The sequence below is a fragment of the Plectropomus leopardus genome, chromosome 4 (assembly GCF_026936395.1).
Source record: "Plectropomus leopardus strain MGB_pleo_1.0 chromosome 4, ASM2693639v1, whole genome shotgun sequence".
In the NCBI taxonomy this organism is placed as follows: Eukaryota; Metazoa; Chordata; class Actinopteri; order Perciformes; family Serranidae; genus Plectropomus; species Plectropomus leopardus.
In genome coordinates this window covers 1,792,446-1,818,777 of record NC_142179.1, presented here as the reverse complement: position 1 = coordinate 1,818,777, position 26,332 = coordinate 1,792,446, and the positions used below count along the sequence as shown (strand labels likewise).

Sequence of the window (26,332 nt, the reverse complement as noted above, 5' to 3'; positions counted from 1 at the left end):
GGATGCAGCAGGCAGTGCTTAGGGACCGTCCACAAACTGCAACACCGTTAAACACTGAAAATATTCAGTAAATACATTTTTATACGGTGTATTAGCACCAAATTTACCGCACACACCAATGGTGTCCATTTAAAGGGTTGAAATTCTGAAAATTAATGAATATTTGATATTTATGATTAGGGCTGATGTTGGTTAAAAAAATAAACTCAATGAAAGTAGAAAATACGTGTAATATGTTTTTCTAAAAGCTAGATTTTAAAAAGTGCGTTTTGTGTGCAGAGCGATATTTGGTGGAAGTATTTGACGTGTATAAAAATGTTGTTAATCTTTAACAGACTGTGATAATAAAAAATAATAATCTACTTAGCATGTAGTATACTGAAAAAACAAAACAATACATTTTTTGCGTTTTTTTTCCCCAACTAAAAACATAATGATCTCATGACACAAACCTGGCATTCAGTGGGTTAAAATTCTAAAAATAAATTCATTAATTTAAAAAAAAAAATAATTGATATTTATAATTAGGTCTGATGTTGGTTAGAAAATTAACTCAATTAAAGTAGAAAATAATTTGAATGTATGATATTTATTAAAGCTGAGTGACAGGAGTGTGTGTGATATTAATTTGGGCCCTAAGGGTTAATATATTTTTGCTTTAGTTAAATATGAACCCCAGTGACTTTAATTCAAGAAGAATGAAGGTTTTTTCGATGCTGCGGAGTCTTCATCAGAGTAACGTGGTGAGAAACTGATTATTTTGCAGGTTTTTAACGAATAAAAACGACGCAGAGCAGCGTTTGAAGTTTGATGAAGAACACGGAGGATTTCGAGTTTGGCTCCAAACAAACAAACTGTTGTCTTCGTGTTGAGGCCGAAATGCAAATGTCGTGTTTGATCTGCATGTAAACGAACGTCCCGCGTCCGTCTGAAGACGAATGGTGTTTATCAGCCGCTCTGCAGTCACACAGGACGCCGTCTAATTAGCTTTTTTCTTAAAGGTTGTTTTTATTAGTATCCATCATCGCCGCTGTTACATCAATTAATGCCGTTGACGGGCTGAAGATTTGTCACCCTCCTCCTCCTCACCCCCCCAAAACCTCCATCCTTCACAGGCAGAAGAACCTCCTCTCCTCTCTTTGGCATTAAAGGCCTGTCATCCCAGCATGCCGCGGGGCCCCCGGCCCCAGCCCAGCGGTGTCAATTAAATTTGATTGACTGAGTAAAAGAAGCACACAAATAAGCCAAAACAACAGACACAAAAATCTATACATGACTCCTCCAACACCTCCTCCTCCTCCTCCTCCTCCTCCTCCTCCGCCCCCCCAGCTGTCAAATCAAGCGCTTGTCTCGTCCGTTTTCGTGGCGTGTGCCGCAGACGTCCACCGCCAGGCAACCACCTCTGAGTGTGTGTGTGTGTGTGTGTGTGTGTCAGGGCCGGGCAAACACACTGCTCGTCCGCCCGCCCCGAACCCCCCCCCCCCCAAACACACACAACAAACCAATTAGCGTCTGTGGAGCCTCGTCCACGCCGCGGAGCAGAGGCCCCTGGGTATCGACTCAAACTGTTGTCCAATAAATGAGGTCTAATTTATCAGTTTAACTTCACCCCCCACCTCACCGCCGCCCCCCCTCGCCGGAAGAAAGCGAGGAAACAGAAAAAAAAACAAATAGCTGCTGTTTTTTGCTACATGAACCGACGGCGAGCAGCTGATAAATCCCGCCGTCTCTGCATTTCTCCCCGCGTTGTTTTGCTAATTGTGAGCCGGCGAGCTCATGTTTCATATTCGCGACGATGATTGAGGGACGCCATTACAGCGGGCCCCATTAGCCTCCGTGGGGACGCCGCCGACCCTTCGTGGGAACCATCAAAGGCCAATTTGCTACCCAAACACCATAAATCCTGCCCCGTTAAGTGACTGTTTTTGATGCCGCCGAAGCGCGCGGGAATAAATACACGCTCCGTTATGTTTTGTCATAACAATACCAGAGAGAACAATTCGCACGCGGCATCCATCTCGATCAGCGGTGGTCAAAAGCGGGGTCCAGGGACCCGCAGAGGGCCCCTGACAGCGTCGCAGGAGGTCTGAAAGTACAGACGACTTCAGTCGTTACTGAGAAAGCTGCAAAACTTTCAGATATTTCATTTCTGAAGTTTGCGGTCGTTCAGTTCTGTTTGTCTGCTGATAAACTGGCTACAAAAGACTTTAACCCCTTAGAGTCCGCTTTAATATCACACACACGTATTGCTCTGTGCACAAAATGCTTTCCAAAATCAAGCAGTAAAGAATATTAGAATATTTTTATCTACTTTCATTGAGTTTATTTTTGAATCAATGTCAGTCCTAATCGTAAATATCAAATATTTGTTAATTTTCAGAATTTTTAAAATGATGTCACAATGTTTTTAGATGAAAAAAACAAGAATAATAGTAAGAAATATTTTCAATATATTACATGCAAAGTGGATTTATTTATTTATAATCACAGCCAGACACATTTTGTGTCATTCGGGCTATGAAAAATTAGCAAGAAATTAGTAAAAAATAAATAAATAAAATGTTAAATTAACTCTAAAAACTAAAAAACTAAAAACAAACACAAACATGGAAAGTACTTATTAAAATATGCTTTTAAATAATAATTTGGTAAAATAACTTTAAATATTTAATTGTAACAATTCTAAATACAGATTTCTGGACATTTTGTCCAAGCTTTAATATATATATATATATTTAATGAACTAATTTGGCACTTGGCAAAGCATTTTTTGGTGAGTTACTAATCACCTTTTTACAGTTTTCAAAAGAAATCAAACTTTGAGCTCAAAGTCTGTGAAAGGCGTCTGAACGCAGCGCAAAAAAAGTGATGTCTGTCCAGGTTTCAAAGGGTTAACACCGTTTATTTGAGTTTGTCTTCAGTAACAGAAGAGCAGCCGTCTGTCTCTGTACACACCGGTTAGTAAAAAGATCAAAGTCCTCCGACATTCACTGATGTTGCGTTTCATTTATTTTTTATTTTTTATTTGCATTGAGAGTAAACATCCGACAGCGTCCGTCCAAAGAGTTCGTTAAAAAAGACAACAAACAGGAAGAGTTCAGTTTGAGTTCCTTTGCTTCGTCCTGAAGGAGCGCTTGAAACGATGAAGACACTTGAATAAAGTAAACTGCACGTGTAAAAACGGTCTCGTGGACACTGAGCGCTGCTTGTTTCGGCAGCGAGTCACATTTTGAGGCGACGGAGTCCGGAGATTTTCCTGCAAACCTCAAAACAACGAGTCTGTAGAAAGATCTAATAAACCATCAAGGAAAATACGCACTGTATTTTCATCACACTTTGTAATGTTGGGATGAGAATTACTTCATTTAAAACAATAACTATTTATTCATATTTATTTTTTATATATGTATATATGTAACAGGTTATGATTTACTTGCACCAAAACAAATTAAAAAGTTTGCACGTTCAGATGAGTAAAAGTCAGATTACAATGAACTGGTGTTCATTTTTACTGTTTTTTACTGTTGCTTTATTTTTTCAATTTGTTAATTTCTTTCTTGTTTTGTTATTTATTCATAACAATATAACACCGCTAACTGCCGGCCTGGCACACACACTGCAGTGTTTTTGTGTATCATGGATCATTATCATAATGTTATGACATCTATCTCTTTTTTTTTAATGCAAAGGAAAGGCTTTTCCGTTTTTAGTGCAGCCGCTCTCGTCTAAACGTGGCCTTTGACTCCGCCTCATAGTGCCACGTAACCTTACAGGTGGGGAAAAAAAAAATCACGATATTTTGCATGGAGATATTTTATCAATTCACGGGCGACAAGTATCGATTTTTTATAGAATTAATTGCAAACATGAAATAAAGCCTTTAGTGCTGGAAACATAATATCAATTGTTTTTTAGGTCTAGCGACGGTGCAGAGGTGACGAGAGAGATGGACATGACTCGTGGGGTTTGCAAGGAGCGCCGAATAAAAGTAAAATACTGTGGAAAATACGACGAACCTCAGGGCTCAGCTCGCTCGGCGCCATCCAGACGAAAGCAAAGCTAATGAAAAACCAGCCGACACTCGACACGCATAACATAACTCAGTCTTTCACACACTTTATGTGTAAAGACTGGCAGCAGTACGACGTCGGGGAAAACGAGGGCTTTGCAGATAAAAACCACTGACAACGTGAACATACTGAGATGCTTTTCTGATCAGATTAACAGATTTTGATGCTTTGTGGACGTAATATGCAGTTAGAAAAAAGGTTATAAATCACAATATATTGCAAAATGTCGCAATGCTCAGCATATTGCAAAATATTAAGAATCGCAATAATATCGTATCATAAGCATCGTGATAATATCGTATCGTGATAATATCGTATTGTGGGGCCACTGGTGATTCCCGCCCCCAGTATCTATGACAGCATGAAGGTCATAATGAAGTTTGAGGGAAATGACGTTTAAAACGTTTCAAACGTTTAAAACGAGCATAAATGAGCCTGAACACATCAGAACGAGCACAATGGATGCAGGTAAATCCTCCCAGACTCCAACGCCTCGAATATATCCAGCATCAAAAACCCTGACAGCCAAAGAGCGTGTAAACCCCAACATGGAAAACTGCAAAAATAACAAGTGTTTTTTTTGTAAACCAGGTGAGTAAACGGCGCAGCAGAATCTGTCCGATCCAAACTGCAGATACGGGGATGTGACAGAAACTCTTCAGACTGATGTTCAGTTTGGATTAGAAATATTCTGCAGCATCAGAACCGCGGACGGTATTTGTATCGACGTAAATGTGCAGCAAAAACACAAAACATGTGATCCAGTTTCTACCAAAGCTACGAAGTAGAGAGCCGAGGCTGAAATCTGTCAGTTCCACACGCAGAATAAAAACAAAACCATTTTTGGCTCCATTAGACGCTGGAAGAACTTTTGATTCTTTAACTCGAACTCCGTAAGACGAAAAAATTCCCAAAAAGTTTTCTTTTAAGGCTGGTGATGCAAAAGAATTTAAAAAAAAAAGTGACACAAAGACATCCTGAAAATTAGCTGGGGGGATTGTCAGTTAATGCATAAAAAAAGTGGAAAAATGTTCATTATTAAAAGAAAACATTATTTTTGGGGGTGGTTTTTAAAGCTCATTTTCTTGTTTGTTTTTCCACTTCTTTGTATGTTTATTTTTAAGACATTTTTCTTGTATTATTTTCCACCAATTTATGCTAATTTTTGGGCCATGAATATGAATATTTGATATTTATATTCTATTATTATTTATATTATATTTCATTAGAACTGATGTTAGTTAAAATATAAACGCAACGAAAGTGAAAAATAATAATGTATTATTATTTTTTTAAAGATTGGGCCTTAAAGGGTTAAAGTTTATTCCAATATTGGTATCGGTGTCAAAACAACTCTTATTTTTTCACTTGTAATGTGAACATCCAAAATTAAAACAGTAAATATTACAGAGAATAAGAGAAAGTATAACAGGCGTCCTTTACCTGCTGCAGCCCTGAACGTCTCATCAAATCAAATCAAACATCTCACTGCGTTTTGTAGTTTTATTTCCTTCTTTTGTTAATATTTGCTCATAATAAGATCTGGAGACAGCCGAGTGAAACCATCAGTGGCTCTGAAACACTGAACTTGATATAAATTCACAAACTTCGCCTCAAACTAAAGAGCGTTCATCTGTAAACACGTGACGAGGGACAGAAAACGAGGATGAGACTGAAACGTGGATAAGAGCGTCGGATAACAGCCTCGGCCTTCTGCTTTTTCACTTTGTGAACGCTGTAAAAAAAATCTCTGGAGTTTCAACTTCTTTCTCTGAAAAGTTCATACGCTCGGCCGTTATTTCGGCCGCTGTAGAAGGTGCATCCTGAAACCTCCCCGTCTCAAACACATCACACAACTAAAGTCTAATCATGCCAGAAACACTGCATAGATAATAACCACGGACATAAAATTACAAAAGAAAAGTGTGGAATATGATGTAAAACATAATTTTAAAAAAGAAATTAAATATTACTTTATATACAGTGGTTTTTAAAAACTATTTGTTGTGCCGGTGCACGTTCACCACGTGCGTGATTATAACCACGTTTTTTAAAATTTCAAATCATATAAATGTGTGCATAAACATAAATACTTCGTTTTTAGTGGAGTTCAGTAACAAGAGTGGCAGAAAACCAGAAACCCGTCACACCTCCATGAAAGATTTGACACTTTGATTTGTTTTAACAGCTCCGTCATCTGATACAACCTAAACTAAACGTGAAAAACACTTTAAAAAACGTAGGAAAAGTTGCTTTATGGAGATGTGAGGTTTCTGCAGGACGCTGATTAATACACAAACACACTTCCTTCAGTCAAAAAACAAAATGCTTCAGTATCTCTGAAACACACACAGGTTCTTCTCGTTCACTTCGTAGTGATTTCTGTCTGATTATCACCATCAGACACACGTGAACAAGAGGTTTTTTTTGTCTTTCAGTCATTAAACTGTAGAAAAAACAGCAAAAGTCAAACATCAGAGGCAGAAAACACGAGAAACTTTGAAACCTGAAGTGTGTAGAAATAGTTAAAATAAACTGTTTGGTGCTTTTCTTGCACTTTTCATTCTTCATTTTGACTATTTTCCACCTGATGAGGTCATTTTGACCATATTTGGCATATGGAGGAAATACATGCTATTTCCACTAGGTGACCTGTCACAGTCAATGTAGCTGCTGATCACTGACATATCCCAGACTGTCAGCAGCTACACTCACACACTGACATATCCCAGACTGTCAGCAGCTACACTCACACACTGATGTATCCCAGACTGTCAGCAGCTACACTCACACACTGACATATCCCAGACTGTCAGCAGCTACACTCACACACTGACATATCCCAGACTGTCAGCAGCTACACTCACACACTGACATATCCCAGACTGTCAGCAGCTACACTCACACACTGACATATCCCAGACTGTCAGCAGCTACACTCACACACTGACATATCCCAGACTGTCAGCAAAAATGATCATTTTCAGGATAAATTTACCCCCTTAAAATGCCATTATGTGTTTTTTCACAGAACATGTTTTTTTCATACTGAATGTTTTTGGCAGTTTTTATAAAAGAATTTTGACATAATTTAACATAATTTCCGTAATTCTCAAAGGTTTTTTTGTTTGGTTAAATTTTAAAAACTAAGGTTTTAATACTAAATATCTGTTAATGGATGACAAAGGACAGTGTCGTTGTTCCAAAGATGTAAAAATGTTATAAATATAATATTCAACAATATCAACATCAATATTCAACTTAATATTCAAGTTGATTTAAATCAAGGAAAACGAATATCCTTGAAAAATGTAAGTAAATATAATTATTATGCTTAATATGCATTTACTTTTTATCTAATTGTAACATTTACTTAATATTTACTTCTATTTACTTAATTTTGTGAAGTTGTTGCAACTTAAAATAACAAGTTTAATTAAATCAATCTTACTAAGTTTTACTTGCTGCAGTATATATATTGCAGTATACTAACTAACTTCATCACTGGAAAAATCCTCTTTGTGATGATCAAGTTAAATCAGAATCATTTGGTTTACTGAAGTTTGTAACATTTAGAAAGAACAAAGTCATTTAAATTGTCATATTTAAGTTGCAACAACTTCACATAATTAAGTAAATACAGACAAATTAAAATAAACTCAACACTTAATAACATACATTAATATTTATAGTTTTATTTACTCTCAGTTTAATCATTTTTCAGTTTAATTTTCAGTTTCTGTGATTATTTGACGAAAGATTAACTTCAGATTTTTAAGTGTACCAAACAAAAAACATTTGCATCATGGACGTTTAATGTTGTCGCTATTTTATTATACTTATTTAAACGTTATCCTCATGTGTTTATATATCTAAAGATCACCGTGTTTGTTTGCATTTTATTCTAATAATTGTTATTTAACTGCAGTTTTGTTTTAATCTGCTGTTTTTATTAAAAGCACTTTGTAACCTTGTTAAGAAAAGTGATATATAAATAAAGTTTATGAAGGATGTTTGATTGTTTTGGGGTTAATATGTGTGCAGTTTTGGCACTACAGTTCCCATGTGGCTTTGGGTGATGTAAACAGGAAGTGATGAGTCAGTGACTCGGCTGTGGGATGCACCTGATCTCAGTTTCTGACTGTTTGTTTACGTTTTGGGTAATTTTAAGATGATTTCTTTGTGGTTTTTTGGACGTTGTGATGATACGTTTCTGATGTTGTCTGCCTCGTGTTGATGACTCCGGCGCTCTGCTCGCTTTGTGCTCCTCTGTAGGCACTCGGTTAAACGTTACTGGTTTTGCTCTTTCCTCTGGCGCCGCCGCCGCCCGCGCCGCCTTTACTCTCTGACTTCCTGCCAGGTGAGTTCTGACAGGTGGAGCCCGCCTGGCTGCTGCTGCTGCTGCTGCTGTTGTTGTTGTTGTGGTTTGTGTTTCCGCTCAGCGTCTCCATGATGGAGCGGAACGCCCCAAACGGACGCTTGCTTTCAGAGCTTCCTGTCGGAGTCCTCTCCTTCCCATGATGCCCTTTGGTCTGCTCCGCCTCCTGAGTGGAGCTCTTGTGCACCTGCTCGTCGAAGGTGACCCTCAGTTTGAGGTTCTGAGACGTCTTCCTGCGAGATGACGGAGACTTCAGGGCGCTCTTGGGGCTGGTGGCGGCTTTCTGGCCGTCGTGAAGGTCGCCGGAAGCGTCTGGCGTTTTGCCGTCCGCCGCCTCGGGGTCGCTGGAGGTGGGCGAGGGGTTGTATCCGACGCTGTCCACCGACTTTGACCCGCTGAGAGAAAACGCCAGCTTCCTCTCAGCCGAGGAGGAGGGGGCGGAGGAGGGGAGGTGCTTCCTCATCATCAGGTTGAGGTGGTTAGACGCCGGCTCCTCCTCTGCGATTGGCAGGTGTGACGGCCTATCAGGTCGCGGCGCGCTCACGGCCGCCGCTCCTTGATTTTTACCTTCCTCCGGTGGATAACCGTCCGAATCGGATTCACTCAGAGAGCGCTGCATGATCTGTCTGAGTCTCGCTAGTTTGAGCTCTCTCCTCTCCACCAGCCCCGTCCTGCGGGGCCCAGGGGCCCCGGGGCCGCCCGCCGGGGGCAGCCTGTCCCGGGGACACAGCGTGTCCGACACGTCCTTCCCCAGCAGCTGCCGCAGCACCGAGTCCGGACCCACCCCTCCCTGACGGACCAACCAGCCGTCACCCGGAGTCACCTCCGCTGTCAGCATCATCTCGGGCCACGCCTCCACTGAGGGCTGATGGGAGCTGGAGTCCAGAGAGGGAAACAGAAATCATCCTTTACTCGTACACGTTTTAACTGTTTAAATTTTGTAAATGCTTTTAACCCTCTGAAACCTGAGCGAACCGGCTTCATTTCTTTCAAAAACACGGGGAGAAAAATTAGTAAAAAAAAAGAGCAAGAAATGAGTAAAAAGTACCAAAAAATACCTGAAAATTTGTTTTAAAAAAACAAACAAAAGTCACTGACTAAAAAAGAAGTAAAAAGAGAGTTTAAAATTTAAACTACAAAAAAGTGCTTAAAATTATAATAATTTCAACATGTAATTCTGAGAATTAGAAATAGTTGTCTTCCCCAGATTTTTTACTTTTTCTCTTACAGTTTATTCCCTAACTACTTTTCTTTCTTTGCTAGACATTTTTCCCTGATTTTTTTTCCCCTCAGACATTTTTCCATAGCTTAATAAAAAAAAATATATATTTTCTCTAAATCTACTGATTTCTCGTATTCGTGGAACATTTCTTTCGTTGCCTTTTTTCTCTCATGTTTTTGAAGAAAATGTCACGAATGTGCTCGAGGTTCAAAGTTTTAAATACTTGTATTAAACGTCTGAAGGCAGCACAAGTAATGTGATGCCGCTCCAGGGTACAAAGTACTAATCATTACTACAAATACAAAGACCCTGACTACTTCTACTACCATTGCTACACTTATACTACTATTACTTATAGTAGTACTGCACTGGCTCTTCTTATATAACTACATTTACCACTACTGCTTTTTATGAAACTACTACAACTTTGCCTTCTAGTACTACTACTTATACAACTACTACTAATGCTAGTACTGTATTACAATACCTGCTAGTATTACCAACACAATAACAACACATGGAGTCTGTGTAAGTAACTTAAACTCATTTCAGCTCTGGAAAATTGTTACATTTACAGCTATTGGCATTGTTTAAGAGTGTAAACATTTGAAAACTGCAGTAATTGTAATAAAAGTACAGAGTAGACGTGTTGGCCTGCTCCTTTTCCACCTGCCTAAACCCTCAGAGCCGGTTCAGGTGGTGGATTTAAACCGTCTCACCTGAAAAACTCCTGTAAATGCTGCCATCTCTTGCTTTCATTACTGCCGCTGCCGCCGCTCCTGTCTGAGGCTCTGAGTAAAACGTCTTCTCAGCTCTTCTCGGCGTTTTCCTGATAAATATCCACGTTGGGAGTGCGCCGTTTTCAACACTGACACTCCAGAAATGCAGTTTTTTTAGGCTCATGTTTTGACTGCTCTTTGTCAGAAAAGCATGTATTTTTTCTCTGTAGTTTTGCAGCCGTCACAAAGTACTAAAACTCACCGACGGTGGTATAAAAATATCTAAAGTTCCAACATTATAAATTAATACGACTGCAGACTCATGTGAGCCAAAGTGTAGTTTTGCAAAATACCACGACAGAGAATACGTTTCTGTATGTGCTCTGTGTGTATATATATATATATATATATCTTTGTATGTGTGTGTGTGTGTGTACCTGGGTGATCTGGACGGTGTCCCCTCCGCCTTGTTGGGGTCCGTCAGTCTCTGCAGTTGTTTCTGGAGATTCATCCTCTCTGCTGCTTGTCTGCAGGTGAAAAGACATGAAACCGGTTCACTGACAGAGAACATTTCAGTGAGAGATATATATATATATATATATATATATATATATATATATTTATCATACTTTATTTTGTCCATACCATTTTCATACAGCTTATCTGTTTTTCAGTTTTTAATCAAAGTCCAAATATATATTAAAAAACATAAATAACCAATATATCTGGTAAATGGGAACAAAAATAAAAAAAGAGAAAAAAAAAGAAAAGTTGAAGAGATTGAGAAAATCTAACAGAATAGAAGATTTAAGTAATAAAGTAGTTTAATAAATAACTGTAGGCATTCATTTAAATATGATTAATATGGGTTTTAAGGCATTTTTTCTTTAAAATCTCCAAAATCACAACATTTATCAAAGGCAGAAACTTTTACTAACTTCATGTGCATCAAGGTTTCTGATTTACGTGCATGTACACTTTGATAGATTATTATGTGAAAAATACAGTGAAAGAAGTATTCAGATCTTTTACTTAAGCTAAGTAAGAGAAGTATTAGGATACTACAGTAAAAAATACTCCATTAATAGTAAAAGTCCTCAAAATTGTTACTTGAATAAAGTATAGAAGCCTGTCATCAGAAAAATGTACTTGATCTACTCATTATACTAAAAGGACCCTTTCAAAATGTTTTATTTTTGTTGTTGTTAATAATAATAATTTGAAAAAAATGGGAAAAAGGCAGTGAGCAACTTAGTAAGAAATAAACTGAAAGGATTTAATAAATTTAGAAAATTATTTTTTTTTAAAGAACTAAGGAAGTATGTCTCGGGGAAAAAATAAAGAAAAACAAAATTTCTAATTATCATAATTACACATAAATTATGTTGCTAAATCATTGTAATTTTAAAACACCCTTTCTTGGTCATTTTTTGCATTCTTTAAACTTTTTTCTTTTTATTATTTTAACTACTTTTCAAGTCATTTTCTTGTACGTTTAACTCATTTTTTTGCACATTTTTGGGTCATTTCTGCTTTCGTTGCTCATTGCTTCCTTCAGATTTTGAAAAACGGTTTCTCTGTGATTTTTGAATAACTGTTACGTAGTTTTTCTGAAAAATGCAAAGAAAATGTTTTTTTAAAACTTCCCAGAATAAACCTGAATAAAATAAGAACAGTTTTATGAAATTAAAAAAAATAAATAAAAATTTAAATAAAAAGTCTCCATTAATCTGTAAATGTTCATACAGGATTACACACAGCTGCTATTATGAAAACATCTCCTTCACTTCAATAATTTAAACCATTCAAAGACAAAAATTAACATCTAAGTTCTTCAAAATCCCTTTAAAAAACTAAAAACTCTAAAAACACAACCCAACACAGACACTGTAACGGTGACGTGAAAACGCCATCACTTACTCATTGAGCTGTTTGGTGAGTTTAACGACCTGCGAGGCCAACGACATGCAGGTCTCCACGACGACCAGGTACCGAGCGCAGGTGGTGTGTCCCTGCCGCTCGGCACTCTGGGAGGGCCGCTCCCCCTGCTGGTTCTGGACCGTCACGTTGGAGCCGTACTCCACCAGAGTCTGGACACAGACACGGAGACACATCTCACACGTGTTGATGCTCGGATTTAAAACAAAAAAACACGTTTTATTCCGGTTTCAGATGTTTTCTCTGTATTTCTGTCTCGTGCTCAGATCCTCTCGGCTCTGCTGAGTCATCACAAACACATCGTTAATTATCAGTATTTTGACTGTCGGCCCGGCGAGCCGACAGGAAGCAGACAGGACCGATAACATCCGCCTCTCCTTCAGCGGGAAGAAAAAAACACTCCACTGCGGGAACAGGAGCTCGTAAAACAAATAAATGAATAATAAATGAACGACTGTCATGATAAGAAGGAGCAGAGCGTGGAAAAATAACGACTTAGAGCCCTAAAATGTTGACACTTACATTGTTGAAACACGGCCGTAACACGAAGAGTTAAATCATGGTCAGTATTGCTGAGCTGCAGGTTAAGGAAGGATTTCCACCGCTTGCACGTGCGTTGCGGTACGGCTCAGCTGCGGTTTGCGTCCTCATAACTCCTCCCATAACTGCCGATATCGTGCTCCACGCCGTTTCCTGTCTATGGTTGCCGTTATAAAACGGATCATTTCGTGGTTTTCCATAACCAGCTTCTCCTCGCCCGTGATGTCTGTGGTGACCTCTGAAAACCTCTGACCTGTTGACCTCAGGCCCGGATTCGCCCATCGTGACGTTTTATCGATGTGGTTAAGTGAAATATGATCAGACGTAAACACGGAGTGTTTTATTCTGAAAATGAACCGGATGTTTAAATATTGTGTCGCAGTCTGATTTCCTGTCTGCTCTACGTTAACTTCGGCTGAATTGATTCGAAGTGCTCCGGCAGAAATAAGAGCACTGCGAATCTGATCCACAAGAGTCCGGACTGCCGGAGCGGAGACTGAGACTAGAGTGTAATCACATGCACACGGATTTCGTGAAAATTAGGGATGAGACAAACCAGAGGAAACAGTGGTAGTTTGGCTGGTTGTACTAAGCTGAGTTTCTATTAATTTTCAATTTGCGCAAATTGAAATTGCAAATATAAAATACGGCTGATAGAAACACCTCCCAATCATTGCAACAAAGTTTTTACACTTGTATGTATTTCAGGCGATATTTTGCAAAACTGCAACAGAAACACGTTTTAGTCTTTTCTAGGTCACATGATGCTACGGCGATGTGCTCGTCAGCATGAACTGGCTCCCTCATGATGCAGCAGGAGCTACAAGAGCTGTTATTGCATCACATAACTCTGAGAGTTTTTAACCCACAATTCCTCTGTGAAATCGTGGACTACATCTCCCAAAAATCCCTCATACGTGGCCGCTCCCTCGTATAAGGAGCTCGCCTTTCCATCACGGCTCCATAACACGCCTACGTGGCCTTGGATTGGAAATAATGACGGCTAGTGCGGCAGCTGCAATAGAAATAAAGCTGCTGATGTTTTGAACATCCGTCGCCATGGTTACCGGGATGTTATCGCCAGAGGAGAAGTCGAAGTGGAAACACAGTCATCTCACGACTGTGTTTTACCGATATTCACAAAATAAAGTTCTGCAGAAATCTGTAACAGAAACGCACTTCATGTTTGTGTCCGGCAGCACACACACCTGTATGCAGGTGAGGTGTCCGTACTGAGCTGCCACGTGGACCGCCGTGTTTCCGTTCTGGTCGACTTCGTCCAGAGAGATCGCCTGTTCCTGCATGAACTGAAGCAGCCACAGCAGCACCTTCTCCTGCAGAGACAGACGGACAGAGAGAGACTTTAAAACTCAAACAACAACTCTTCAAAGCTTTATCAACACACACACACACACACACACACACACACTTTTACTTTTACTGCACTACTATTATTAGATGGCTATTATACAAACAAACTACATGAAAGTACACAAGCTGAAAGAATTAGTCCATTAATCAGAAAATTAATTATGTCCGAGGACTCGCTGCTTTTCCTTTTAATCATTTCAGTTATTTTGATTTATTACATTTATTTAAAACTTTTTAAATACAGACTTTTTCATTTAACCCTTTAAAACCTGGAGTGACATCAGTTTTCTTCTTGTGCACCTTTCACAAGCTGTTTGAAATCTGAGCAAAAATTGGTTTAATTTCTTTCCTTCATGGCGGAAGAACAATGAAAAATTTTGAAGAAAAAATAAATATAAAAAATCCCACTGATTGCAAGAAACCACTAAAGGGGTACAAGAAAATGAATGAAAACTAGATTAAGAATAATAATAATAATAATAATAATAATAAAACAATAAAAATATATATTAAAAAAGGGGGTAGAATTTTACAAGTATTTACTTTCTCCTAGTCCTTTTCGGACATGAAATACTTATGTTTATTTACTGAATATGTACAGTGGGCATGTGATGACATTTTTTTTTGGCCTATATTTTTGTTTTATTTTGATGTGTTGTCTGATTGTATTTGCCATGTTCAAATAAAGATCCATCTATCTATAATTCAAATTAATAAAAATATAAATATATCTAAAAATATTATTAATAATAATATGTAGTTTAAAAATATGTTACTAAAAAAGGATATATATATATATATATATATATATTTTTTTTTTTAATTTTCAGTATTTTTTTTTTTTTTGGTCAAACATCATGCCAAACAGACTTTTCTAGGAATGCTGGGTATTCTAGCTCTGTGTGTGTGTGTGTGTGTGTGTGTGTGTGTGTGTTTGCGTGTGTGTGTGTGTGTGTGTTACCTGTCCATAGCGAGCAGCGTAGTGGATCAGACTGGGATATTCTCTGGTGCAGCTCAGCTCTGCGATGGCCTCCGTCTCACTCACCATCCACCTCACACACTCCAGATGACCGTTCTGCAACACACACACACACACACACACACACACACACACACACACACACACACACACACACACACACACACACACACAGGAAACAGTAACAGTCAGGACCAGGTGGTCTTAAATCCGTCATCCCGTTAATAATGTGAGTGAATAAACACGCATGTTGATAAGAGCCAATCAGGACTCAGGTGCCCGGCTTGTCTCCAGATAACACACTTCCTGTCTGGCAGCCAATCAAGAGCCAGGTTTCCACATCGGGGCCAACAAAACAAAGCCTCCTCCGTGGTCACCGTGTTCATTTCAGAGACTCATTTTGGAAAGTCCCGCTGCTGCCAACAGAGCTGATGTTCAAGTGTTTTAATCAAAAACCTCGTTATGTTAACCATCGTTATGACCTCACTGACCGGCTGCCAACAGCCAATCAGATGTCGTCATTTCCCCGTCAGCTTACAGATGTTTGTTTTTAACTAAAATTCCTCCTGCAGGTGCAAAACGAAGGAAATTAAGCAGATTTTTATTGCCATTTAAGAAAAAAATAGCATTATGGAGAACATGCAGCTAAAATGCACATTCAATCACAGATTTTATTAAAGATGTTAAATTAAAATGATCTTTGGAGTCTTTGGGAGGCTCGGCTGCATTATATTTAAAGGTATTTGTTATTTTTTACCTCCACTGACAGAATGTTAGAAACATCTTTAATGCTGAATGTTTAGGTGCAGCTATAACACTTAAAAATAAGTGATAATCATACTGTAATATTTATAGTGTTCTGTACTTTTGGTACGATTTTACGACACATTTTAGTTTGTCTACTTTATTTTTGTTTATGTTTAAAAAAATGTAATTAAGATCAATTTTTGAAGACATTTTTTATTTTGAGGTCATTTTTTTAAACATTCTCGTTTATTTTGTTGAAAAGGGTGAAGGTGAGAGCAATCGCCAAAGACATATTAGTTTGTTTACTTTATTTTGTTCAAAAAAAGTGAAATTGTGAGCAATTTGGATGCAGACATTTTTCATCCTTTTTTCACATTTCTTACATTTTTCTTGTATTGCAGAGCTATTAAACTGCATTTACACTGGGTAGATTTTAATAACTTAACATGCTTGAGGTGCTGGATTATCTCGATAAATACAAAAGTATCTGATCACGGACACAAAAAACTTGATTAGTACATCCATAGTTTGTTTTTTTTTTTTTTAAAAAAACCCAAGAATCCTGTTTTTGTTCATTTTAAAGCTTGTTTACTATTAATGTTTTAAAATAAATACCAAGTATTGTTATGTAATTACTATTATTATCCTTTTATTTTGTCAGTGTTTTGCTGTTGTGTTTTGCATCACTGACTGCAGGAACAACACTGAAGGAAAAACAATTAATGGCTAATATTGAGTCTCACACACACACACACACACACACACACACACTCTCTCTCTCTCTCTCTCTGACCTTGACTCCCAGCCCGGCGGGGGTGAGCTGCTGGTTGTTGCGCTCGTTGAGGCCGTCCTCGCCCATCAGGGAGGTGAGATGCTGCAGACAGTCAGCGTGACCCTGACAGGCCGAGATGTGCAGCAGGTTGTTCCCGTCCTCGTCTCTGATCAGCTCCAGGTTGTCTGCCGCCAGGTGAGGCTGCAGGACGAGGACGAAGAGGATGATGAAACACCTGATGCAGTTTGTTAAGTCCCCCATCTCCCACTCGTTTAACCCTTAGGGCCCGCTTTCACGTTACACACACACATATTGCTCTGTGCAAAACTCTGAAAGCTTTGAAAAAATTATACATTAATATTATTTTCTAATGTCACCGAGTTAATTTTCATCAGTCTTCATTATGAATATCAAATGTTCATTAATTTTCAGAATTTTAACCCTTTAAATGCCAGGTTTTTGTCATGATGCCACTATGTTTTTAGAATGAAAAATAAAGATATTTTCAAATGCAAAGAAAAATGCAAGAAAAAATACAAACATTAATTATTGTCAATATAATACATGCAAAGTAGTTTTCAAATATATAAATATATATATATATATATATATATATATATATATATATATATATATATATATATCACAGCCTGGGATATTTTAATGAAAAGGAGCTGATGTTTATATTTTATATTATTATTTTTTGTCCTGTGTCAAATACTCACACTCATTCTGCTCTGCACTTCTTTTCAATATCAGAGAATAAAAAAATATTATGATTTGATTTAATAATATAATATGATTTTCTACTTTCATTGGATTTTTTTTAGCCAACATCAGTCCCCATCATACACATCAATATTTATTAGTTTTTCAGAATTTTTACCCTTTAAATGGCAGGTATTTGTCATCTAAAACGCCTATGTTTTTAGATTAAAAAAATATAAATATTTTCAATATACTTCATGCTAAGTGGATTTGTTATTGATGCTGACAGTCTGGGATATGTCAGTGTGTGAGTGTAGCTGCTGACAGTCTGGGATATGTCAGTGTGTGAGTGTAGCTGCTGACAGTCTGGGATATGTCAGTGATCAGCAGCTACATTGACTGTGACAGGTCACCTAGTGGAAATAGCATGTATTTCCTCCATATGCCAAATATGGTCAAAATGACCTCATCAGGTGGAAAATAGTCAAAATGACAAATTCAGAGTCAAAAGCCCAGAATAACACCCAGAAATAATACAAGTCCTGTTTTTCTGCTCTGATGGCTGTGGGATCAAAAATGTCACTTTGAATGGGTTTCAATGGAGCATTTTTGGACCTGAACAGTCTGAATGTAACTATTTAGTTTCCACAGTGTATTTTAGACTTATTGTAGGAGCTGAGCTGCAAACTCACTGATTACACTCAAATACACAATCTGGACTACATTTAGGACACATGCATGAATATGCATGGCATTATATAAAAAAAGAATGAAAAGCGCCTAAAATGTGTCAAACAGTCCCTAAAGGGTTAAATTTCTCCTCCCACTCACCAGCAGAGAGATCTGCCCCTCTCTGACGATGTTGATGATGTTCTGGTTCTTCTTGGTCTCCTCGTCCACCTCCCCTCCTGCTCCTCCACCTCCTCCAAACCCCCTCGTCCCTCCGCTGCCGCTGCCTCCTCCTCCTCCTCCTCCTCCTCCTCCTGGTCCAGGAGTCCAGGTCTTGGAGTCCTGCCTGCCCACGCTGCACCCTGGCAGGGGGAACATCATCCCGGGCCCCTGGAGGCTCCACGCCCGGCCGCTGGCTCTGGGAGTCTGGGTAGACCCGCGCAGACAGCAGCTTGTCTGGAAGTCGTCATTCAAACGAATTATTTCACATTTCTGTCCAACAAGACACAGAGAGAAGAAGAAAAGCCGACAGTATTTTCGGGTGGTACCTGCGTCAGAGAAAGAGGAGAGGGAGGAGGAGCAGCTGAGGAGTCCAGACGAGAGCAGCTCCGACTGGTAGCCTCCTCCAGCCGGGGAGCGGTGGAGGTGGTGGAGGTCTGGATCCATGGACTTGGACTTCCTCAGGTCCGACCACTTCACTGGAGACAGAACGCAGTACTGCAGCAAAGACGTGAATATCAACATTACAGTTAATTATTGTCGTTTAACACATTAGAAACCTGAAAAGAAAACTGAGAAAATCTTTACATTCAGTAAAACTCACCAAAACACAAAACACTCCAACAAAGTATTTGTACATGTATAAAGTATTTTAAATTTAGCATTGTTTACTGTCTTGTTGTGACTAAAAAAAATGAGCCTTTTTTTCTTACATTTTTTTTTTTTTTAAGGGTGAATTTTTTATTTTTTTTTTTAATTTTTGGCCATTTTTAAAGGAGAAATTTTCACTTCGTCGTGATGTTTGGAGCAACACAGCTCTTCATAAAAAAACAAAAATGCATTTTTTTCCTTTAAAATTTTTGGCAATTTTTAAACATAAACAAAAACAAGCATTTTTTTGTTTTTAAAAAGGTGATTTTAAAGCAAAAAAAAAGGCGATTCTTTAAGAGAACATTTAGGCTTATTGTTTTCTTAAAATTTTCTGGTGAATTTACAGAAAAAAAAATCTTTAAAAAAAAATCAACAAAAATTACTCTAATGAACTGTATAAACATAAATTATCTCTGGATTTTCAAATTTCATATGGTCCTTAAACACACTGTGTGTTCATTTATACAGGTTTGTCAGACAAAATTCTGACTTTTCCAGAAACTTTCAGAGTATATTTAGTTTTCTAATCAAATTAAATATTGTAAATACACAGATTTTCACCTCATTTTTTTTGCTCTGTCTCGGATGTATAAACTCGTCCTCCAAGCCTTCCTAAAAAAATTACCTTTACTGTCTATAATTAATTGTGTGTTTAGTTTGGAGGCCCGCACGTTAATTTTCACACCGTTTTCTCGTACATGAAGGCTCTGTGGATGCTTTCACATTAAAAAATATGAAATCAGTTTATCAGTGGATGGATGTGTACCGGGGTCTGCGAGCTGCTGCTGCCCAGGCTCAGAGGCTCGTTGTGGGGTAAAGCGGAGCTCTTCAGCCCTCCTCCCCGCGTCCTCTCCAGGGTGCCTCCTCCCAGGTTGCTCCCCGTCACCGAGCGCTTGTCGTGGGGGACTCGAGGCAGCGTGGACATCTGCTGGCTGGACTTGATGTAAGGCACGTCCAGGATCTCGTCCATGTCCAGGTCGTAGTGCTCCAGCTCCCCGAACAGAGCCTGCGGGTTGTTCCCTCCAACGCCGCCGCCCAGACCCTTGGCCTTCCCCCCCGGGCCCTCGGAGGAGGACGAGGAGGCGTGAGTCTGTTTGTCAGAGCCCGGGTCATCCTTACCGGCCTCCCCCGCCTCCCCCGGCCCCTGGACTTTACCGTCAGAGTCCGAGTCGGTGGTCTCTGGTTGGTGTTTGAGAGGAGAGACTCTCTTCACCGGCCTGAACTTACTGTGGACCTCAGCCAGCCCCGTGGGTTTGATCCCCCCGCCGCTGTGCGAGGAAACGCTCCGACTCCAGTTGATGGCTGGAGCTGCAGGAGGAAGAGAGGGGAGTTTAAAATCAGTGATACTCAACCTACGGCCCGCGAGCCAAATCTGGCCCCTGACAGAGTGCTGACTGGCCCAGTAATCATTTCTCGTGATTGACACGGAGAGATTTGTTTTTGGACTTTTAGTCTCCATAAGGTGTCAGAGAGCATAAAACAGCTCCAAAATAGAGCTGGTTTATCAAGAAAGAGCCAGTGGAGGATCCCCCTCACCCCCCACAGAGGTCCCAGCTAAGACCCTAATGTCCCACAATCCGAGAAACATCCTAAAACCCTAAAAATGTCCTAATATCCTAAAAACCTCTTAAAATCTTAGAAACATCCTGAAGCCCTAGAAATGTCTTGAATACTCAAAACCTCCACGTCCTAAAAATGTCCTAAAATCCTAAAAACATCCTAAAATCCTACAAATGTCATACAATCCTAGAAATGTTCCAAAATCTTTGAAACTTCCTAAAGTCCTGGAAATGTCCTACAAACATCCTAAAATCCTAAAAATGTTAAACAATCCCAGAAATGTTCCAAAATCTTGTAAATGTCCTAAAAGTCTAGAAATGTCCTGAAATCATTGAAATGTCAAAAAGTCCTAGAAATGTCCTGAACTCCCAGAAATATCCTCAAAAAGTCTTAAACCCAAGAAACTTCCTAAAAACACCAGACATGTCTGAAAATCCTAGAAATGTCTCATAACCCTTCAAGTGTCCCAAATTTGTAGAAATGTCCTGAAATCCTAGTAATGTCCAAAAGCCTTAGAAATGTTCTAAAGCCCTTAAAAACGTCTTAAAACCCTGGAAATATCTTAAAACCCCTCAAACACCCAAAAGTCCTGGAAACTTTCAGGAATCCAAGAAATGTCCTAAAATCCTAGAGACATGCTGAGACTGTCCCCTGTCCTCCTGTCAGTTTAAATACTGTAGTTTCGGGTTTAAATAGATCTTGCTGACGTTGGGCTGTGAACTCTGTATTTTCGAGTTTTAATATTTGAAAATACTTTATGAAAGGTGCACTCAGTCGATGTTTTTCTGCTCCGTCGTCGTCGTTAAAAAGCGAAACAGTTACCCGCTCTCTCCTCGGCCTGGCCATCGCTCCTCCTGGACAACTCGGGGATGCTCTTCAGCGACGTCACAGAGTACTGCAGGAGGACACGGACAAAACGTCACGCAGCAGTCGGGCAGCTGTGCAGAGACGTTATATTTGGACATTCGTTAAGCGCAGCCGTGAGGCCGTTCATCGCTGACGTCATACTGACCACCGAATCATCGGAGAAGTCGATCTCATCCAGGTCCAGGTATTCAGGAGCCTCCATCTTCACACCGCATCATCAGCCTCACAGCCAGCTGCACACACACACACACACACACACACACACACACACTTCATAGAGTCACAGTGCTGGAAACGTAACTCCTGTTAGTCAGCTATTTCCTGCTGTTTCTTTTAACGTTTGTGTCCTTAAAGCCATGACCGCCTTCGTTTGTAGCATCTTCTCCATAACTTTCAATGTTCCCTTTAATATGACAAAATCAAGCTTTATATTAAACATTAATTTGATTTTCTACTTTCTTGATTTTTATAAATTATTTTTTTCAGCGTCTGCACACAAACACACACACTTTTCAAAATCAGGCTGTAAAAAATATTCTTTATATAATATTATTTTCTACTTTAATTGAGCTATTTTTTAACCAACATCAGGCCTAATCATAAATATCAAATATTCTTTAATTTTCTTTAAAAAATTTTTAACGTGTTAAATGCCTTTTTTGTCATGATGCCACTACGTTTTTAAAAAATATATATATATTTTAGTATATTACACACTAAGCAGATTTTGTTGATGATCACATATTTTATCCATATGGCAAATGTGGTTATTTTTTTAGTTTTTTTTTTAAATGTCATCAGGTGTAAAATAGTCAAAATGACAAATTCAGAGTCAAAAGCCCAGAATGACACCCAGAAATAATACAAGTCCTGTTTTTCTGCTCTGATGGCTGTGGGATCAAAAATGTCAGTTTGAATGGGTTTCAATGGAGCATTTTTGGACCTGAACAGTCTGAATGTAACTATTTAGTTACCACAGTGTATTTTAGACTTATTGTAGGAGCTGAGCTGCAAATTCACTGACTAAAAAAGCACAAAATGCACCAAATAAATGGGTAAATAAATATGATAAAGAAAACCACTTTTGTTGAGGTGATATGATCAGCAGGAATAAAACACAGGAAGTAGCTGCAGGAAACTGAGAGCAGTCGTGCTGAAAACGTTATTTTTCTGACTGCGATGACGAACTGCTGCTCGCTGAATAAAGAGGAAACTGTGGAAACAACAAATCAGACTTGTGCTCTGAAGCAGGATTTTGACTCTCGGCAGCTGATGGCGGGCTGAACGTGAAAGGAGCCGTTTGATTGGAAACACTAATCCTTTCCTGCTCAGTAACGCTGCAGCTTTAAAACGGTTTAAAGCCCCAAAACTGTCGGCGGCACAAAGTGGCCGAGCTGCTGTGATCAAAGGCAACAAACAGCAGGATAATCCGGACTGACCGGAGAGCAGCGTGACTCGCGGCGCCCGCAGAGAGGCTCACAGACGCAGCACGCAACCCGGACCGCCGCGAGAGCAGAGCGCGCTGCACACGACGGAGAGGACGGAGAACACGCGGCTTCTGTTTCTAATTAAACTGCAAATCATCACAAAGCTATTCGGTAATTTATGATAATCACAAGCAAAACAATCCAAACGTCTTTGCTGCTTCTTGGCTTGATAGAGTTAGAAATTGTTTTGGGTTTTTTTTTTTTTGGACTTTTAACCCTCTGAGACCCACATAGATCCGTCTTTGGCTTTTTTGCTGTTTGGCGAGTAAATCAAAGGTTCACACACATTTTGACCAAAAAATTTCCATGAATTTTCATGACTTTTAGTCCATTTTTCATGACCATACATTCTCTTAAATGACCATTGATGCTAATTATCGCCTTTAAAGGATGATTTTTTTTCCCCTTAAAATAAAAAATTTGGTGATTTTTTTTGTTTGTTTTTTTTTTTTTTTTTTTTTTGTAATTTTATTGTTTCTTTAAAACTGTGATTTTCCTGTTTCTTTAAAAGTTTTAGGGAATTTTTTTTTACCTCAGAAAGTTTGGGTAATTTTTGTTCCTTTAAAAAAAAATTGGTGATGATTTTTTTGTTTAAAAAAAAATCTTTAATTTCTTCTCTTTTTTTAAAAAACATTTTTATGGTTCTTTAAAAATGTCTCGTGATTTTTTAATGTCTTTAAAAATGTTTGAGTGTTTTTTTTAGCTCCTTTAAAAAAATGGTGTTTTTTTTTTTTTTATCCATTGAAACTCTTTTGTGATTTTGTTTTTTCTTTAAAAATTGTTGGCATTTTTTATTTATTTATATTTTTTTTCACCAATTTTTAAAGAAAGCATGCCCTCCAAAACCTGCAGCATGTTTTCATTAAAAATCACCAAAAATGACACCATTCATCACAGTCAGAAACTGTAAAAACAGAAATTATTCTTGGATTTTCTGATTCTGACGGTCCTCGAACACATCATGTTTTCTTATACAGGTCTGTCAAACAAATCTGATGCCTTTTTCCAAAAGTTTCAGGGTATGTCCGATTTTTGAAAACTTTTCCAGGCCTGGAAATGAATATTTGCAAATTACATGACTATTCTGAGTTTTTTTACTGCAGCATTTTAAAATCATTAAACACTAAAGTCATCCCTTAAAAACATATGTTTTAAGCATGTTTGCAAAAAAAGTCAGTCTGCTGCTCACTGCTGTTTTTTTGGCCGGTAGAAATCGGCACTGCCTGTGTGTTTTTTTGTTTTTTAATGTAGCACTTTGGCCTGTGAGTCAAAAAGTTAATTTTAGACGCTGAAGAGGACGTCCTGGGACATTGTGCTGGTTTTGTTTGCACTATTTTCTGGAAAAAAAATCCACGGCAGCTCTGAAAGGAGCCGGCCCGGTCACGTCATCAGGTGGTGCACCTACAATAAGATCCAGATGTGCTGAGGGCGCTTTAAGTTACCGCGGCGCTGCTCTCTGGAGGGAATTTCGTGCTGACCTGAGATGTTTCCCGGCAGCCATCGATGACGGATCACGGCGTTTAAACGTCCACTCTGCTGCAGCGGTTTGGTTCTGGTTCGAGGCGTTTGGGGTTATTTTTTTAGTCCGAGTTCTTGAGTGTTTCTGGTCTCTTCTTCACGCCCTGCTGTGCTTTTCTACAGAGGACCCGAAATAAACAAACTTCCACTCTCGCTCACAGGATGTTCACAGGGCTTTCATGTAAGAGCGGAGCCGTTTTCAGACCGTGTGGGAGCGACCGCACGACGAAACCGGCCAAAATAAAAACCTCCTGATTGCAGCTTTGCGAAACAGTTCAGCCTAACATCCTTGATAACAACAGTTTAGGCCTCAAAAATAAGACTGGATCAAAAAAAGAGGGAGAAAAAGAAGGAGGAGGTCGGCTCTCTGTGTTTATGTGAACAGCTGACGAGTCTGAATCCTTCCAGGCAGAGAGACACGAAAACAATCAGACAGACCAAGTGTTTTTGTTTTGGAGCAAAGTCAAGAGGAGACAGAGACGGAGTTTTTAGGAATTTGGAGGCGATTGGGTTTCTCTCTCTCTGCTCGGTGAAATCAGATCTGTGTTTCAGCACATTTCTCTGACAGTCAGGTGAAACTCTGGTCTGATCGGGTCGTCTTTACGGAGAAATGTCAAAGAGTCACTGTTTGTATCTTACAAGCATAAACAAAAGTGGTTTTTAGGTCTTTTTTCTTGCTGTTGGTGGGTTTTTTCCTTTCTTTTTGTGCGTTTCTTTATTAATTTTCAGGTAATTTACTGATTTCTTTGTTTCTTAGGTTTTTTTTAATACGAATGTTGAGAGTAATGTTCTTTTTTTTATTTTTTAGGGTCATTTATTTCTTTTTATTTTTCTTGTTGCTTATTGCATTCTTCTTTTTTAGGAAAATCAAACAAATTTTCTCAGATTTCAAAGGGTGATGAATAAACATAGATTCTGGATACTAAATTAAAGAAATACATAAAATGGGAAGAGGACTGTGGAAAAAAAATAATTATGAGATATAAATATCTAAAATTGTGTTTCAAGCACTTTTCCAGGTCATTTCCTTGTTGTTGGTGTGGTTATTAAATTCCTTGATCACTTCTTGTTTTTATTTTATTGTATTATCAATGCGCAGGTAATTTTCTTGTATTTTTTTATTGCTCAATGCTTTTTTTATATTATTTTATTTTCTTACTAATTTTCAAGTAATGTTCTTGTTCTTCACACTAATTTCATTTTGCATTTTTTTCATTTAAAAACTGATATCAGCACTTTAAAAATATTATTTCAAGCTGACATTTTTCTAAATACTACAGGAAACCCGCAGACTGGATAAGACACCGTGAGTTTTATGTTCCTGTAAATAACATTAAATCTGACATTAAATGATCATCTATCAGCAGTCGCAGACAGACTTGCAGTGGCTGATTAAACAGATAAAATGTGAGTTTTTCAGAATGGAAACAGTGAAAGTGTGCTGAGTTTGGGAGGTTTGTCGTGTGTTTAGCTCGTTTAATCCTCTGAAATCTGCTCTTGCAGCAGCAGGAGGCTAATTAGCTTAAGCTAACTCAGCTAATCAGCATCCAGAGAAGCTAACGCTGCAGCTAGCGCGGCTAGCCGGGCAGCGGGCTGGAAAACGGGGTCAGAGCGGTGAAAAAACACCCCCAGTACCGGCGCAAAGACACGTTTTCTCCCGGTTAACGGGCAGCGAGGTGGTACGGTACCTTATGGAGGTCAGGCAGCCGAGGAGCAGGCGGGTGTTGTGGGTCGCGGAGCCGCTAGCAGCAGCCTCCTGGATCCAGCTGTTTTTCTCTCACAAAGACGGACACATATGGGCCGCACAGAGGGGAGCCGCCGACAGGAGGGATCACTCTGAGCACGTTTCCGAGAGCCGGAGCAGCCAGAGCAGGAAGAACTACAATTTTTACTTTGACACGTGCAAATGAGCTTTAT

The 26,332-nt window shown here is 39.0% G+C and overlaps 1 protein-coding gene across 1 annotated transcript; it reads right to left on the bottom strand.

Annotated features, from left to right (window-relative positions):
• Positions 1-2,881: 2,881 nt before the first annotated feature.
• Positions 2,882-26,332, bottom strand: sncaip (synuclein, alpha interacting protein). Its single transcript, XM_088076235.1, is given in 13 exon segments — positions 2,882-9,323; positions 10,827-10,916; positions 12,310-12,479; positions 14,076-14,201; positions 15,200-15,313; positions 16,758-16,937; positions 18,276-18,498; positions 18,500-18,569; positions 18,662-18,830; positions 19,750-20,291; positions 21,366-21,438; positions 21,556-21,643; positions 26,104-26,332. Coding segments are annotated over 12 exon segments (2,784 nt in total). The 5' UTR covers positions 21,613-21,643; positions 26,104-26,332; the 3' UTR covers positions 2,882-8,353.